Source organism: Sapajus apella, unplaced genomic scaffold, assembly GCF_009761245.1.
Source record: "Sapajus apella isolate SASKATOON/1434 unplaced genomic scaffold, GSC_monkey_1.0 scaffold10, whole genome shotgun sequence".
Classification (NCBI taxonomy): Eukaryota; Metazoa; Chordata; class Mammalia; order Primates; family Cebidae; genus Sapajus; species Sapajus apella.
This window is the reverse complement of record NW_022436950.1, coordinates 27,362,227-27,380,221: the sequence shown is the minus strand read 5'-3', so window position 1 is coordinate 27,380,221 and position 17,995 is coordinate 27,362,227. Positions and strand designations below refer to the sequence as shown.

At 35.8% G+C, this 17,995-nt stretch overlaps 1 protein-coding gene across 4 annotated transcripts in view; it reads right to left on the bottom strand.

Annotated features, from left to right (window-relative positions):
• The window catches only part of ERBB4 (erb-b2 receptor tyrosine kinase 4), a 1,187,662-nt gene that overhangs the window by 751,950 nt on the left and 417,717 nt on the right, over nt 1-17,995 (bottom strand). For all 4 annotated transcript variants that reach the window (XM_032277666.1, XM_032277668.1, XM_032277665.1 and 1 more), the window contains exon 2: nt 5,297-5,448. In XM_032277666.1, coding sequence (XP_032133557.1) covers nt 5,297-5,448 — 152 coding nt within the window. The remainder of the gene's footprint in view (nt 1-5,296; nt 5,449-17,995) is intronic.

Genomic DNA, 17,995 nt, shown 5'->3' with positions numbered 1-17,995 from the left:
TCGTAACCATTCCACATCCATGAATCAAATGTTAAATTTATCTCCTCATAATCCTAGTGTACACTAATTATGAAGTAATTTGCACACAACTAAATTCAAGCCACAGATTAAAAATTATTACCTATTATAGCAATGAACGAGGATAGTTAATATTCTCTATATACTCTACATTTCACAGCATACTTCCTTACACATAATTGACACATAATAGTTATCTGCTTAAAGTTAATATATAAAACAGAAAATAAATTTAAAGTATAAAAGCTCGTGTGTCAGGTACCTTTTTAGAAGCACCGAGTTATTAAATGCCAGCGGTAGCAAGGAAGACCAATGGAACGACAAAAGAGAGAAAGCTCCCAAGAATTCTAATGAGGGTAAAAGGTCTAATAGTTCATTCCCATTACTTACTACATTTTGCCTTGTTTTAAAGAGTTCACGAAGTGTAAGACAATAGCACAAAATCTGTGGTTTTTATGCCTTGCTGCTTTCTATTATATGTCTTAACCTTGTGATGGTGATAAAATACATAATAAATAAGTTTTAGGGCCTTTTTCTAGCCAGAGATGTGGTTCCTCGGGAGCTGAATGTTAAACATAGTGAACTGGATTTCTTTTCCCAAAAAGAAATGCAAAAACTGGAGGTTACAAGAAAGCTGGCATGAAAGGTGTTTACAGACATAAGCATCAAGATTGCGATAATAAAAGTGTCTTGAAAAGAATGCATTTAAAAGCATTTCAACAAAATGTATCTAACAAAAATTAAGTATCTACAAAACATTAAAATTATTTAAAAGTACATCTCCAATCCAATTACAAAGGCTTACTTTTGCTGTGTTCTTGAAATCTCAGGAGATGTACTAGACAAGGCATTTTAGTATAGTAAAAAACAATCTTTCTAGTATAAGGGGGAAATTACCATAAAGTTGCAAGAGTAGAGCTGGAAATGGCTAGAATACAGTCAGTCTGCAGAAGCAGAACGGGAAATGGAAATGAATGGCTCCCCAAATTACTATTTGGGGTAAATATTGTCTTTTTCTACTCTTTGTACCTGTTTCACTGTGTTGGCTTCATTCTATCTGCACAGCTCTGATGTTCAAAGCACAAGACAAAGATGGCTGTGTGGTGGAGTAGTCAAGAAACTACCTAACAGAGAAACTGAATGCTACTGGTGACAATTCCAAATACTCATGGGAAGGGATATTTTTGTCTTATTCCTACACACCTGGCCTGTGTGTGAGGTCACACTGAAAGAACATATCTATGAAAAGAGGCTCACATGTTTATCTAGACAATGGGTCATATATGAAATTGGGATCTATAATTTAAGACAAATACTAATTCCCTTGTCCATTCAACAAATATTTAATGAACATTCACTATGTCTTAGTCATAAATACTGAATATCCAGATAGCAAATAAGGTAAATGGGGCATCAGGGAAAATTGTCACAATTCATTTAAATTAGAGTGGTTTCATATAAAAGAAAATGAATGACAAAGCAAAACATTCTACCTTGCTAGATAGACATGAAAATAAGGATGGAAAATCCTTTAAAAACAAAAGTAATTTCCTAAGTTCCTGAAGTGGAAATGAATCCAGTATGAAATTTAAGATCCCTATTGACTTTCTAAATACATCATTTGGGTCACTCTTAAAGGAAGGGAAATTGTAAAACCTTTATAAGAAATTTGTTCAATGAGTCCTAGTTGCATAACTATAGATGAGAACCATGTATAGAATAGGTAAATACAAATCTATTATCCACTCATACAATTTGAAACTTATAGGAAATGGTTAAATCACTATATTTTCTTTACATGGACTCCACCTAATATAATGTGTCAATACTGGACAGAGCATATATTTTGGAGAGAAGCTGCTATCAGCACAAATAATTCATAATATGGTTTTAGGAAGGAATGAAATTTTATATTAAATGGAGAGCTTTGTAGCATATTCAAATGTATAATTTGAAATAATATATCATGAAACAGTAGTATTAAGAAGATTTTGGCAAACAGTCTCTGCTTTCAGGGCCCAGTAAGAAAAGGAACTACTAATACTGAGCTCACCAATTAACAGAGAATGGGGCATCCAGCAATTTTTATGTTTTTTAAATTTATTTACATATTTTGAGATGGAATCTTGCTCTGTTGCCCAGGCTGGAGTACGCTGGTGTGATCTCAGCTAACTGCAACCTCTGCCTCCTGGGTTCAAGCGATTCTCCTGCCTCAGCCTCCCAAGTAGCTGGGATTACAGGTGCCCACTACCACACCCAACTAATTTTTGTATTTTTAGTACAGATGAAGTTTCACTATGTTGGCCAGATTGGTTTCTAACTCCTGACCTCAAGCGATCAGCCTTCCTCAGCCTCCCAAACTGCTGGGATTATAGGCGTGAGCCACCACATGTGGTTACAGAATATTCTGTTTTTCACCTACTTCTTGATCTTATTCTTATTAATCTTCATTCACTACTTTATCCAGTCACAAGTTATCCAAGTTAACTTGTCACTTGGATGCTGATTTCTCCTAAATATCTACACTATAAGGTTCTCTACCTCTCCCATGGAATATTCTATTCCATCTGAAACTTTTTCTTCATCCACACTATACTGTAGCTTCCCTAAGAGGAGTTGCATGTGATTTATTTGCATGTATATGTCCAGTGTCTGAAACAGTATATGCTGAGTACACATTTATTAACTTTGCTTCCTTCTAAGCCTTATATTACTCCCATTAAAATGACCTTGTCTTACAATCCGCTCAGCTCATGAGCTTCTATTCATTTTCTCGTGATTTAAGTCAAGCACTCCTTTGATGAAACTTTTCCTGAATCCTTCAGAATAAGCCACTACTTTCTTTGCCCAGCATAAACTCCACCTCTACCATTAACATAAGACCACACCTTTATTCTGATTCTGGATTCTTATTTGTATCTTAGAAATAATATTTTATGTATATATACATACACACACAAAAGCACATATATATCACATATAAAATATGATTTATCACATATGTATATATAAACACATACATGTAATATGCCTATATATACACACACACATATATATAGTACTTATGCATTACATATTTGTAATCCTCAACATGATTGTTGAAGTCAAGGAAATAAATACCAGTATTTTCTTGGGATTGCAGATGTGTTTTCTAAGGATTAGAGAGGTGTAATATCTAAGTACTGTATATGACATGAATGGATTCATGTCATAATAGAAATAATTTTTCATTAAAGAAAACAAAAGATATGTGAAACAAAAAATAAGTTAGGAAGCAAAAACTAAGTGCTGTTAGAGTTATCTTTAAATACATATATTAAAATAAAGATATGCATATGCATTAGTAAAAAGTTTAGATGAACTTTTAGAGATGCTAATTAGGAACCAAAATTTACTTTTGTAAAAGAAATAGCTTACTTTTTATCCAGGAAGAAATCTTGACCCTCCTTATCTTACTTTTTCCAAATGTGTTCATTCTAATAATGTATCTTCTTAATTCGAAATGCTTTCTAACACAGTATACATCATATATCAAAAATATCTACATGCTTTGTTCATATTGCCAAAGTTTAAAAATAGACTAAAGTACATTTTTTATCATTCCACGCTGTTACCTTATAAGATCATGAGAATTATTATAAAATATGTAAAAAGACATTTTCGTCTTATTTAATATAATGACAGTCATTTACAATAGTCACGAAATTTTTTGTTGTCAGTGAAATTTAGTTTCATGTATAGAAAAGTAAAGCAAACATAAGAAGAAGAACAAAGATCTTTACATTACATTTTAAAATTTTTCTATTATTCTCATCTAATAGATGGTTTAAATTATTTATTTTCCCTGCTTCAGAATTCGGCTTTCTTTGTTAGTTTGTTTTTTCCACAATGTCATTGAGTTTCCTGGCATATGTTCTAGGATAGCTTGTGCGTTCTCTTCTTTAAACAACAGCTCCCTCAACAAGTAAGTTCTTTTAAGGCCCTCTCATTCTATGATTCAGATATCCTTTACTATCTACTTTTGATTAACAAAGACATCAAAATTAAACAGCATAATTTTTAAAAACTGTTGACACATAACTTGTAGAACCAGAGCTCTGTGAATCAAGCAGAGAATAAGGAAATACCTTCAGTTCATTCGCTTTACTAGTCCAACTACGAGAGTCGTTTTAAAAATGGATATCATAAGCCACACAATGTTATTTATGTTTTGAGGTGGTTCATTTTCTAAGGTTGTTACCAATTTTAGATATATTTAATACATTGAAAATATTTAAATATCACTTCTTTTCACTACTTATCTAAGTATAGAATCATTAAATTTTTATACATCTCTAAATAATTTACTATCCACAAACTGGTTTACTGGATCAGTATTCAAAACATTTAACCTAAAGTTATATTACAGTGCTCCTAAGACGTGTGCAAAGATTACTGAAAATAAGGTCAAATATATTCTAGGAATACTATTATTTAAAATATATATACTACTAATTCTTGTATAAGAATAAATTCTTAATTGTGCAAAGGCTACATCGCCATCTCACTTTGTCAAAGTCCCCTTCAAGTTCAGATTTTCCTAAACATATTCCAGTTAAGGCAAAATTTTAGAAACTAACCGTGAGTGCTAATAGCCAGTTTAACAGAGAATAGATCAATGAAAGCCAAAAAAATAGTTTCCAAAAGGACTGGTTTTCTCCGAGTAACTTGATCTATACACATACACATTTGTGATCATGCATGTATGGATCTACGTTAAGTGCTCATGATTTCCTATGAATCTACTTCTTCAAATAATTTGTAAGTTTTCAAAACAAGATGCTTTCTTTTTTTTTTTTTTTTTTTTAGTAACAGCCTTAGTCTCCTTAGGTAATATAAAATACTCAAAGTCAAAAGTGGCAGAAAAGAGGCAGAAATGGAGATGACTGGCTAAAGTTATCAATTCTTATCTGATTGCTCCTCTGACTCTCCTAGTTCACAGCTTCTCAGAAAAAGATTTGCTAGATGTCATGTACTACACGATGACAGAATTTTTTTATCAATTGTTAAGTCAACAGCAACTGCTCTAAACTCAAAAGTGTCAGTCATTATGGCTTAACAAAGCCAAACTCTTGTTCTTTTCCTGGGTGTGTTTCACTATCTCTTATCTCCTCCCTACAGTCACAGTGCCTGCCAGGCAGAATAGCACAGCTTCCAGGTATCAGCATGCAGATCTACCTGTATGCATCATGACACCAATGTCCAACCACAAAGAACAGAAAGAAAGCCATAGTTTTACCCGCAGGAAAGAGAGGTCCCGGTTGTGCTCAATGCTGGTTATCTCCAGGTTGCCCATGACGACCTCACAGTTTTCATAGTACTTGCGCAAGGCTCGGTACTGCTGTTCCAGGTCAGACAGAGAGCTCAGTTTATTTTCAGTTCCTGCGCACACTGCAAAGACAAGAAGATACACGTGAAATTATATAACCTTTATATGATATGCACAATGATAATACCTTCTTCAGAACTCTATTCCACAAACCTATCCCAGTTCTCTGAATACAAATATTTTGATTGTCATTAAGAGTCATAGACCCACATACTGATAAATATTTTCACTTTTATATTCCCAAATTACATGTGCTAATCACAGAGAGGAGGAAGGCATAGATTCCACAGAAATAAATAGCAAGGAGATAAACTTAATCCCATTTGTAATGACCACATGAAGCATGTAAATACATTTACTTTTATTTAAACGTGTTTTTTGTTTGTTTGTTTGTTTGTTTTTTAGGACATATAATTTATTCTCTAACTGGGCAATTCTACAAATGAAAATGAATCAAAATCAAAAGATAGTGAAAGTAACAGTTTTACTTAAAAATTGTATTTATTGTATAAGGTGTTCTAGCTGAGTAAATTTTTTACATAAACTTGTACCTACAAGACCTCAAACACACTTTACTTTTATTATTTTTTAACTTTTAAGTTCAGAGGTAAATGTGCAAGTTTGTTTACATAGATAGACTTGTGGCATGGGGGTTATTCACACAGATTATTTCACCACCCAGCTACTGAGGCTAGAACCCATTAGTTATTTTTCCTTGTCCTCTCCCTTCTTTCAGCTTCCATTTTCCAGTAGGCCCCAGGGTATGTTTTTCTCCTCCATGTGCCCATGCATTCTCATCATTTAGCTCCCACTTATAAGTGAGAATATGTAGTATTTGGTTTTCTGTTCCTGCTTTAGTTTGCTAATGATAATGGCTTCTAGCTCCATCCACGTCTTTGTAAAGGACATGATTTCACCATTTTTTATGGTTGCATAGTATTCTATGGTATATATGTACCACATATTGTTTTTCCAGTCTATTACTGATGGGCATTTAGGTTGATTTCATGTCTTTTCTATTGTGAACAGTGCTGTAATAAGCATACAACGTGCATCTGTCTTTATAATAAAATTATTTATATTCCTTTAAGTAGATAGACAGTAATGGGATTGCTAGGTTAAATGGTATTTCTGTCTCTAGGTCTAAATTGAAATATTTGTAAACTATAAACAAGATATATAAAAAATACAACTTTTATTGTTATCACCTGAAACATCACTGTATATATTCATGAGTTTCTGAGGTACACTGAGTTTCCTGGCAAATTGATAGTAAATAATCTGTCTGCCAAGTTCTGTTCCTATGTGAGCACATAAGTTTTTTGTTTTTTGTTTTGTTTTGACTTTTTAATTTTGTGGCTGGGCATGGTGGCTCACATCTGTAATCCCAGCAATTTGGGAGGCTGAGGCAGGTGGATTACCTGAGGTCAGGTGTTCCCAATCGGGCCAACATGGAGAAACCCTGTCTCTTAGTAAAGAAGACAAAGATTATCTGGATGTGGTGTTTCATGCCTGTAATCCCAGCTACTCAGGAGACTGAGGCAGGAGAATCACTTGAACCCAGGAGGTGGAGGTTGCTATCAGCCAAGATCATGACACTGCACTCCAGCCTGGGCAACAGAGTAAGACTCTGTTGCAAAAAAAAAAAAAAAAAAAAATTTGTGTGACTTCCAGAAGCCAGATTTTTAGCTATTATTCTCATGGTTTATATACCTGACAGAACACAATCTTTACCACTTAATGTACTGACTCTAATCCTAAGTAGACTAAAAAATAAATTATAAATCTTTTAATAATGGTATATAGTGTTAAATGGTTCGGAAATTTAAGGCAAGGTACAAAGTGTAGATTGCAAACACACTAGGAACACAGCTTAGTAATAAGGTAATGTATACAGTCGTGTCTTATATACACAGAAGTAAAAAACAAATCATGATGCCTGATGTTGTTTTCAAAGGGATGAATTCCTGCAGTGGAAAGAAAACACATCTAGATGGGTATAGCCTAATCATTAGGACTACCTTAAAAGCTGTTTTGCTTATGAACACATCAAAAATAACAAAGATTTTAATCCAAAAATCTTTAAAAATAGTATACGTCTGTAACCATCATAGAAACTCATTATAAAAACAAAAACACAAACTTTTAAAGTCTGGATTTCTAAAGTAGACCAACAATATATTTTCTAAAAGTCCTCTGTTACCAGTGTGTCCTTAAAAGACACATGAAGTCCTAAATCCCATTATCTAGGAATGTGACCTTATTTGGAAACAGGTCTTCCTAGATGTAAACCAAATTAAGATGAGGTCATTAGGGTGGTAACTAATTCAACATAATGATGTCTCTATAAGGCAAGTTTGTTCAACCTGCAGCCATCAGGCCACAGGGCAGCCCAGGATGACTTTGAATGTGGCTCAACACAAATTCCTAAACTTTCTTAAAACATTATATTTTTTGTATCATCTATCATTAATGTTAGTGTATTTTATGTGTGACCCAAGACAATTCTTTTTTCAGTATGGCCCATGGAAGACAAAAGATTGGACAGCCCTGCTATAAAAAGAGGAAAGTACCATGCGCACACAAAGACAACCAGAGAAGAAAGCCCCATGAGCAGAAACGCAAAGGGTACAGCAATGTTGCTAAAGGCCAAGGAATGCCAAAGATTGATGGTCACCATTAGAAGCTAGAGAGAGGGAAGGAAGAATTCTACCTTGAGTTTCAGAGGCAGAATGAGCCTGCTGTCACCTTGATTTTGGACTTCTAACCTCCGGAATGGTGAGAGAATAAACCACTACTGTTTTAAGCCACCCACTCTGTGGTACATTGTTAGAGTAGCACTGAAACAATCTTCAGACCATTTCTCTCTAAATCCTACATTAAATAAATCTTAAAAATCACTTCCTCTCTCTCCAGGGTCCTATCACCTTATAACCTCCATGCTAGTCTTCCCTTGCTCCCTCCAAGCCCCTCATACGTCACACTGGAATTCATTCACTGGATTTGAGAATGTCATTCACTGGATTTGAGAATGCAGATTTTATAGAGTGATGTGGATGGATACTATGGGAAAGACCTCTAGAATCTTTAATATCCATTTTACTCTTCCTTCATTGTAACAGACTGCACAATTTTTACTTGGACATGTGGTCACCCAAAATAAAGATTGTATTTATCTGAACCCCTTAGAGGTAAGTTTGGTCAATGGACTAAGTTCTGACATGTTGTATGACACCTTCCCAGAACTTGATTTCAAACATGGCTGAAGCCTGATTTTGCCTGGTTTCTTCTTCGTAATGTCTTCCAGCCTGATGCCAGAAATGCAGATGTCATGGCTAAAACATGAGCCATCCTCTTGGACCACAAGAATGAGTGACACATCTTAGAGATGGATGAGAACTGAGCTAAAAGGGAGTAGGATTTTCAAGCAATAGATATTTTACATTGTCATATTATCAATATGATCAAGATAATGATGAATATTGGCCCCACCTGCTAAAACGTTACACACAGAAAGGATTAAATTCTGGTTGAGTTATATGCTTTTGACTTTGAAAAATTTTAACCGTTTTACTTGGTTTGGCTGAATTTGCTCAATTTATAGAGAAATTACAGTATCATTCCTAATCATACCATCTTATTGGCTCTGTGGAACGTTCTCTTATTATTAAAACAAACACACAGGAAGAAATGAATTTATGTTGGTAACTACAATAATATTCAACATACACAGGAGAACAAAAAAAAATTTGTTCATGTGCATATTCCTGATAAATTAAGATCAAAGTCCAAGATATTTTTCATTATATATTAAAGTCCCTTTTGGAAAAACCTTAATCCATGATCTTCATTTTATTGTTCCATGTAAATTTATATAAAATCTTTACAAAATTATAAAATGACTGTTAAGAAAAGGTATTATTATATGGGTTTATGAAACACAGATTTTAATTATCTCAAATTCCAATGAGGATGAACATATTTTAATATAATTAATTATAGGGTAATATGGCATCCATTAATAAACTTGCTTCACCATTTTTAAAGTATATCCAGTAACACATTGCAATCTATGTATCACTTATTTTGTATTGTTTCTTTCAATTGGAAATCATACTCATACTTTAATATAAAATTAAATATGTAATAACATAAATGAAATTGTTTTCAAAATATTTGGTGTATTCTGACCTTTTCTATAGAAACTTAAACAACTTTTGAGAGATGTATCTATACTATAACTGCAATATGTAGGTATTTTTGCATAATTCCCATTATACATATATAAAAAAAGTATACAAGAATATATCCTATATTATAATATAATATTATACAGTATTATTTGAATCTGGATAGTTATAAATTAATGGTAAGTTTTTCTCACTGTCAATATTCATTTAGATATTTGTATAGTACAAATACTTCGGATTTCGTTTAAACTTCTTATAATGAACATACACTATCCTACAATGCAAGAATTCATTTAATTGATATCAGAACAATTATAACTGGTACTCAGAAAATGACCCTCAACTAAAAAAAAGTTGCAGTTGCTCAATAAATGATCAGCTAAGTTTTGTATATACTTTCTTAAAATGGAAAATTGGAATAAGTGTGTTTAGAAATATTTCTCGGCAACAAAACATGATCCTACAAAAAACAGAAAATAATATTAATTACAATACTCTATTTGCCAAACATTCTAGTCTTTGCAGTTTTTTTTTGCTACATGCGGCTCAATTTAGTAGATATTTTGTCTCTGGAGGCTTTCATTTATGTTTGATTCAAACTATCTAGAATTCACAGTATATTCATCATAAATTTTATCTTGAAAGACAAACTTGATTTTTAAAGAACTAGTTTGGATAGGTTCATACAAATCACTTTTAGTTGTCTTTGTGGAGCCTCCACTGAGTGACTCACAACTTTCATTTGTCAATTGATTTTACAATCAAGCAATGTATACAAGACAATGCTTAAACCATCCAGTTTTATTGATTTCACAAAGCTGTTTATCAAAACACAATTGAAAAATTGTCTTCAGCAGCCAAAATTTGTTTAACAAAAATCAGCCCTCTTTGTCAATACTACTATAAAGTACTTAAATGATAAGCCTATGATAATTCAAGCTTCAAAAATCCAAACTTCACATATGCTCCCTAACGCTTTCATGCCAAATGTAACTCCAGGAGTAAAGCTATAAGTGAGGTCCTAATAAAATCATCAATTATTCTATTTAGTATTGATTCTGTTACAAATGTAGCCATACTTCCAAACACAGGCTTTTTATTTTTCTTGACTTAAGATTTATATCCAACAGCTTGTGAACCATGTAATCCTCATTCAGTAAAACAGTAAAAAGTAAAAATTTGGTAGCTATACAAAAAGGATGGTTAACAATATATTCATTTGATTCATTGGGGAAAATACATTAAAAGTAAAATAAAGAAACCTTAACAATATCCATATTAAAACTAAAAATTAATTATGGCCTCCAGTCTTGTTCTGGCTATGAATCCCGCATTCTATTTGCTTACAAAGAAAAGATGATAGGAATTAAATATATATACACACACACACACACACACACACACACACATATATATATATTAACTAACTCTCAAATCAAATGCCTATTGTGAGATATCAGTTTATCAATTAAGAAATAAATAATTATTTAGCATCTGCTCTTCTCCTAGTATCATGACAAAATAATTACTGAGAAAAATTTCTAAGGTGTTTAGTAGGGGCTCGTGTAGTTTTACAAGGCACACAGCAAGGAAAGCAGTCAGCAGTACATTTAAGTCATGTATATATTGAGTGCACATAATTCAAAGACTGTCTACATAAAAAATGGTAACTTGGAGGATCCAAGATGGCCGAATAGGAACAGTTCCGGAGTGCAGTTCCCAGTAAGAACAGCACAGAGGATGAGTGCTCACCACATTTCCAAACAAGTTTTCATTGCCCACAGACCAGGAGATTCCCGGGCCTAAAAGTGCCACAAGTTTTCAGTGCAGTGGTTTCAGCTGATGCACATCGGTGCACAGAGACTCACACAAGTCTAGGCTGCCTTTTCGGCCGGTGCCCGGAATGCCTGGGAGACAGAGACACCCATTCAACTGAAAGGGAGGGGGCTAAGACAGGGAGCCAGGGGATCTACCTCAACGGGTACCACCCCCACAAAACAAGCAATCTGAAACACTCTGGATTGAGAGTTTCACAGCAAGCACAGCTGGACCCGGGACCATCCAGTTCAGTGAGGGGAAGAGCGTCCCCCACTACCGAGGCAGTCCACCACTACTGAGGCAGTTCACACAGTGCAGTGCAGAGCCTGCAGCAGCTCAGCAACACCTCTGCTGGCCGACTGTGACTAGACTACTCCATGCTGGGCAGGGCATCTATTAAAAAAAGGCAGTAGCACAACAGGGACTTATAACTGACCTTCCTAGAACAGAAAACCTGGGAAAAGAGGCAGTTATGAGTTCAGCTGCAGCAGAATTAAAGGTACCTGCCCAGTAGCTCTGCATGGAACAGCAGAACTCCCAGCACAGCCCTTGAGCTCCTATAAGGGACAGGCTGTCTCCTAACCAGCTCTCCTGACCCCTGCTGCATACCCAAAGAGACACCTCATAAAGGGGAGCTCAGGCCAACATCTGGTGGGTACCCTTCTGGGATGAGGATAGTAGAGAAAGAAACCTGCAGCAATACTTGCTGTTCTGTAGCCCCCGTGGGTGATCCCCAGGCAAGCAAGGTCTGGAGTGGACCACCAGCCGTCCTGCAGCAGAGGAGCCTGACTGTTACAAGGAAAATTAAGAAGCAGAAATAAATAGCTTTAACATCAAGAAAAATGGATATCATTCAGCAACCCTGTCCAAAAGTCACCAACTACGAAGACCACAGATAGATAAATCCAGTAAGATGGGAAGAAACCAGAGTAAAAAGAGGAAAACACCAAAAACCAGAATGCCTCTCCTCCTCCAAGGGATCACAACTCCTCACCAGCTAGGGATCAAAGATGGATGGAGAATGAATCAGATGAATTGACAGAAACAGGCTTCAGAAGGTGGGTAATAGCAAACTTCTCAGAGCTAAAAGAACATGTTCTAACCCAATGCAAATAAACTAAGAACCTAGAAAACAGGTTAGATGAGATGCTAACTATGATAAACAGCTTAGAGAAGAATATAAATGACTTCACGGAGCTGAAAAACACAGCACAAGAAATTTGCGAAGCATACACAAGTTTCAACAGCTGAATCGACCAAGTGGAAGAAAGGATATCAGAGATTGAAGACCAACGCAATGAAATAAAATGAGAAGGTAAGCATAGAGAAAAAAAGAGTGAAAAGAAATGAACAAAGCCTCCAAGAAATATGGGATTATGTGAAAAGACCTAATCTTTGTTTGATAGGTGTACCTGAATGTGACAGAGAGAATGAATCCAAGCTGGAAAACACTCTTCAGGATATTATCCAGGAGAACTTCCCCTACCTAGCAAGCCAGGCCACCATTCAAGTCCAGGAAATACAGAGAACACCACAAAGATATTCCTCAAGAAGAGCAACTCTAAGGAATATAATTGTCAGATTCACCAGGGTTGAAATGTAGGAAAAGATGCTAAGGGCAGCAAGAAAGATTCCGGTACGTTGTGTTTTCATTCTCGTTACCCATAAAGGGAAGCCCATCAGGCTCACAGCAGATCTCTCAGCAGAAACTCTACAAGCCAGAAGAGAGTAGGGGCCAATATTTAACATTCTTAAAGAAAAGAACTCACAACCTAGAATTTCATATCCAGCCAAACTAAGCTTCATAAGTGAAGAAAAAAGAAAATCTTTTATGGACAAGCAACTGCTGAGATATTTCGTCACCACCAGGCCTGCCTTACAAGAGCTCCTGAAAGAAGCACTAAACAAGGAGAGGAGCAACCAGTACCAGCCACTCCAAAAATGTACCAAATGGTAAATACCATCGACACAATGAAGAAACTGTGTTAACTAAGGGGCAAAACAACCAGCCAGCATCAAAACGGCAGAATCAAATTCACACATAACTATATTAACCTTAAATGTAAATGGGCTGAACGCCCCAATCAAAAGACACAGACTGGCAAATTGGATGAAAACTCAAAACCCATCAGTGTGCTGTATTCAGGAAACCCATCTCATGTGCAAGGACGCACATAGGCTCAAAATAAAGGGATTGAGGAAGATTTATTAAGCAAATGGAGAGCAAAAAAAAGCAGGAGTTGCAATGCTCGTCTCTGATAAAATGGACTTTAAACAAAGATCAAAAGAGACAAAGAAGGGCATTACATAATGGTAAAAGGATCTGTACATCAAGAGGAGTTAAGGATCCTAAATATATACACACCCAATACAGGAGCACCCAGGTTCATAAAGCAATTTCTAAATGACCTACAAAGAGACTTAGACTCCCACACAATAATAGTGGGAGATTTTAACATTCCACTGTCAATATTAGACAGATCAACAAAACAGAAAATTAACAAGGATATCTAGGACTTGAACTCAGATCTGGACCAAGCAAACCTAATAGACAACTACAGAAATCTCCACCCCAAATACACAGAATATACATTCTTCTCAGCATCGCATAGCACTTACTCTAAAATTGACCACATAATTGGAAGTAAATCACTCCTCAGCAAATGCAAAAGAATAGAAATCATAACAGTCTCTCAGACCACAGTGCAATCAAATTAGAATCTCTGGGACACATTTAATGCAGTGTCTAGAGGGAATTTATAGCAATAAATGTTCACCACAGAAGTGAGGAAAGATCTAAAATCAACACCCTATTGTCAAAATTGAAAGAGCTAGAGGAGCAAGATAAAATAAAAACCCAAAAGTTAGCAGAAGACAAGAAATAACTAAGATCCAAGCAGAACCAAAGGAGATAGAGACACAAAAAAATCCTTCAAAAAATCAGTAAATCCAGGAGCTGGTGTTTTGAAAAGATCAACAAAATAGACCACTAGCCTGATTAATAAAAAAGAAAAGGGAGAAGAATCAAATAGATGCAATAAAAAATGATAAAGGAGATATCAACACTGACTCCACATAAATACAAATTACAATCAGAGACTACTACAAACAATTCTATGTACATAAACCAGTAAACCTGGAAGAAATGGATAAATTCCTGGACACTTGCACAAGCCCAAGCCTAAACCAGAATGAAGTTGAAATCTTGAACAGACCAATAACAAGGGCTGAAGTTGAGGCAGGCATTAATAGCCTATCAATAAAAAAAGTCCAGGTCCAGATGGGTTCAGAGCTGAATATTATGAGACGTACAAAGATGAGCTGGTACCATTCCTTCTGAAACTATTCCAAACAATCCAAAAAGAGGATATCCTCCCCATATCATTTTATGAGACCAACATCATCCTGAAACCAAAACCCAGCAGAGGCTCAACAAAAAAAGAAAACTTCAGGCCAATATCCATGATGAACATAGATGCAAAAATCTTCAATAAAATACGGCAAACTGATTCCAACAGCACATTAAAAGCTTATCCATCACAATCAAGTAGGCTTCATTCCAGGAATGCAAGGCTTGTTCAACATATGGAGGTCTATAAATGTAATCCACCACATAAACAGAACCAAAGACAAAAACCATATGATTATCTCAATAGATGCAGAGAAGGATTTCAACAAAATTCAACAGCACTTTATGCTAAAAACTCTCAATAAACTAGGTATCAAAGGAACATATCCCAAAATAATAAAAGCTATTCATGACAAAGCTACAGCCAATATCATACTGAATGGGCAAAAACTGGAAGCATTCCCTTTGAAATCTGGCAGTAGATAAGGATGCCCTCTGTCACCGCTCCTATTCAATATAGTATTGGAAGTTCTAGCCAGAGCAATTAGGCAAGAAAAAATAATAAACAGTATTCAATTAGGAAAAGAGGAAGTAAAATTGTCTCTATTTGCAGATGACATGATTGTATATTTAAAGGCCCTATCATCTTATACCAAAATCTCCTTAAACTGATAAGCAACTTCAGCAAAGTCTCAGGGTACAAAATCAATGTGCAGAAATAACAAGCATTTCTATATACCAATAACAGGCTAACAGGGAGCCAAATCATGAGTGAACTCTCATTCACTATTGCTACAAAAAGAATAAAATATCTAGGAGTACAATAAACAAAGGACGTAAAGGACCTCTTCAAGGAAAACTACAAACTGCTGCCCAAGGAAATAAGAGAGGACACAAACAAATGGAGAAACATTCCATGCTCATAGTTAGAAATAATCAATATTGTGAAAATGGCCATAATGCCCAAAGTAATTTATAGATTCAATGCTATCCCCATCAAGCTACCAATCACCTTCCTCAAAGAAGTGGACAAAACCACCTTAAACTTCATATGGAACCAAAAGAGAGCCCACATAGCGAAGACAATCCTAAGCAAAAAGAACAAAGCCAGAGACATCACACTACCTGATTTCAAACTATACTACAAAGCTACAGTAATGAAAACAGGACGGTACTGGTACCAAAATGGAGATATAGACCAATGGAAAAGAACAGAGGCCTTGGAGGCACACCACACATCTACAACCATCCAATCTTTGACAAACCTGACAAAAACAAGCAATGGGGAAACAATTCCCTGTTTAATAAATGGCGTTGGGAAACTGGGTAGCAGTGTGCAGAAAACAGAAACTGGACCACTTTCCGACACCTTACACTAAAATGGACTCCAGATGGATTAAAAACTTAAACATAAAACCTAACACCATAAAAATCCTTGAAGAAAACCTAGGCAAAACCATTCAGGACATAGGCATAGGCAAGGACTTCATGACTAAAAAACCAAAAGCAGTGACAACAAAAGCCAAAATAGACAAATGGGACCTAATTAAACTCCAGAGTTTCTGTATAGCAAAACAAACAATCATTAGAGTGAACCAGAAACCAACAGAATGGGAAAAAAATTTTGCAATCTACCCATGTGATAAAGGGCTAATATCCAGAATCTACAAAGAACTAAAACAGAGTTAGAAGGAAAAAACACACACACACATCCAAAAGTGGGAGAAGGATATGAACACACACTTTTCAAAATAAGACATATATGAGGCCAACAAACATATAAAAAAATGCTCATCATCACTTATTATTAGAAAAATGCAAATCAAAACCACACTGAGATACCACCGGATGCTAGTTAGAATGGTGATCATTAAAAAATCAGGAGACAACAGACGCTGGAGAGGATGTGGAGAAACAGGAACACTTTTGAAATGTTGGTGGGAGTGGAAATTAGTTCAACCATTGTGGAAGACAGTGTGGCGTTTCCTTAAGGACCTAGAAATAGAAATTCCATTTGACCCAGCAATCCCATTACTGGGTATATACCCAAAGCATTGTAAATCATTCTATCATAAGGACACATGCACACATATGTTCATAGCAGCACTGGTTGCAATAGCAAAGACCTGGAACCAACCCAAATGCCCATCAATGATAGACTAGACAAGGAAAATTTGGCACATATATACCATAGAATACTATGCAGCCATAAAAAATGATGAGTTTGTGTACTTCAAAGGGACATGAATGAATCTGGAAACCATCACTCTCAGCAAACTGACACAAGAACAGAAAAATCCAACACCACACTCCTAGGTGGATATTGAACAATGAGAACACATGGACACAGGGAGGGGAGCATCACACAATGGGGTTTGTTGCGGGGGGCAAGGGAGGGACAGCAGAGAGGTGGTGGGGAGGTCAGTGAGGGATAACATGGGGAGAAATGCCAGACTGGGGTGATGGGGGAATGGAGGCAGCAAACCACATTGCCGTGTGTGTACTTACGCAACAATCCTGCATGATCTGCACATGTACCCCGAAACTAAAGTACAATAAAAAATGATAACTTGATAAAAAAAATTTTTTTCTCTGATTTAACAATAATTACTTTTTCTCTCAGAAATGTTAATGAATGCACTTTGGATTAATGCATATTGTTAGGTATTTAAAAATCTAGCATTGGCCGGGCGCGGTGGCTCATGCCTGTAATCCCAGCACTTTGGGAAGCCAAGGCAGGCAGATCACAAGGTCAAGAGATTGAGACCACTGTGACCAACATGGTGAAACCCCGTCTCTACTAAAACCACAAAAATAAGCTGGGTGTGGTGGCACGCACCTGTAGTCCCTGTTACTTGGGAGGCTGAGGCAGGAGAATCGCATGAACCCAGGAGGTGGAGGTTGCAGTGAGCCAAGATCACACCACTGCACTCCAGCCTGGTGACAGAGCGAGACTTCATCTCAAAAAAAAAAAAAAAAAAAAAAGGAAAGAAAGAAAGGAAAATAAAAAAAAATCTAGCATTGTAGTAAACATCAAAACATAAAATATTTAAACACCACATAAGAAGCAGCACCTATTTCTAGTGACTATTAATGAATGCTATTATAGTTATACAGAAATGGCAAGTTTTGTTATCTCTATGTTCAGAATACATCTCCAAATAGGTCCAAACTTGTCAGTTCCACTGCTATAGTCATTTCATCCAAAACACTGCTATTTCTTCCCTGGATTTATGCAGTATCCTTCTAACT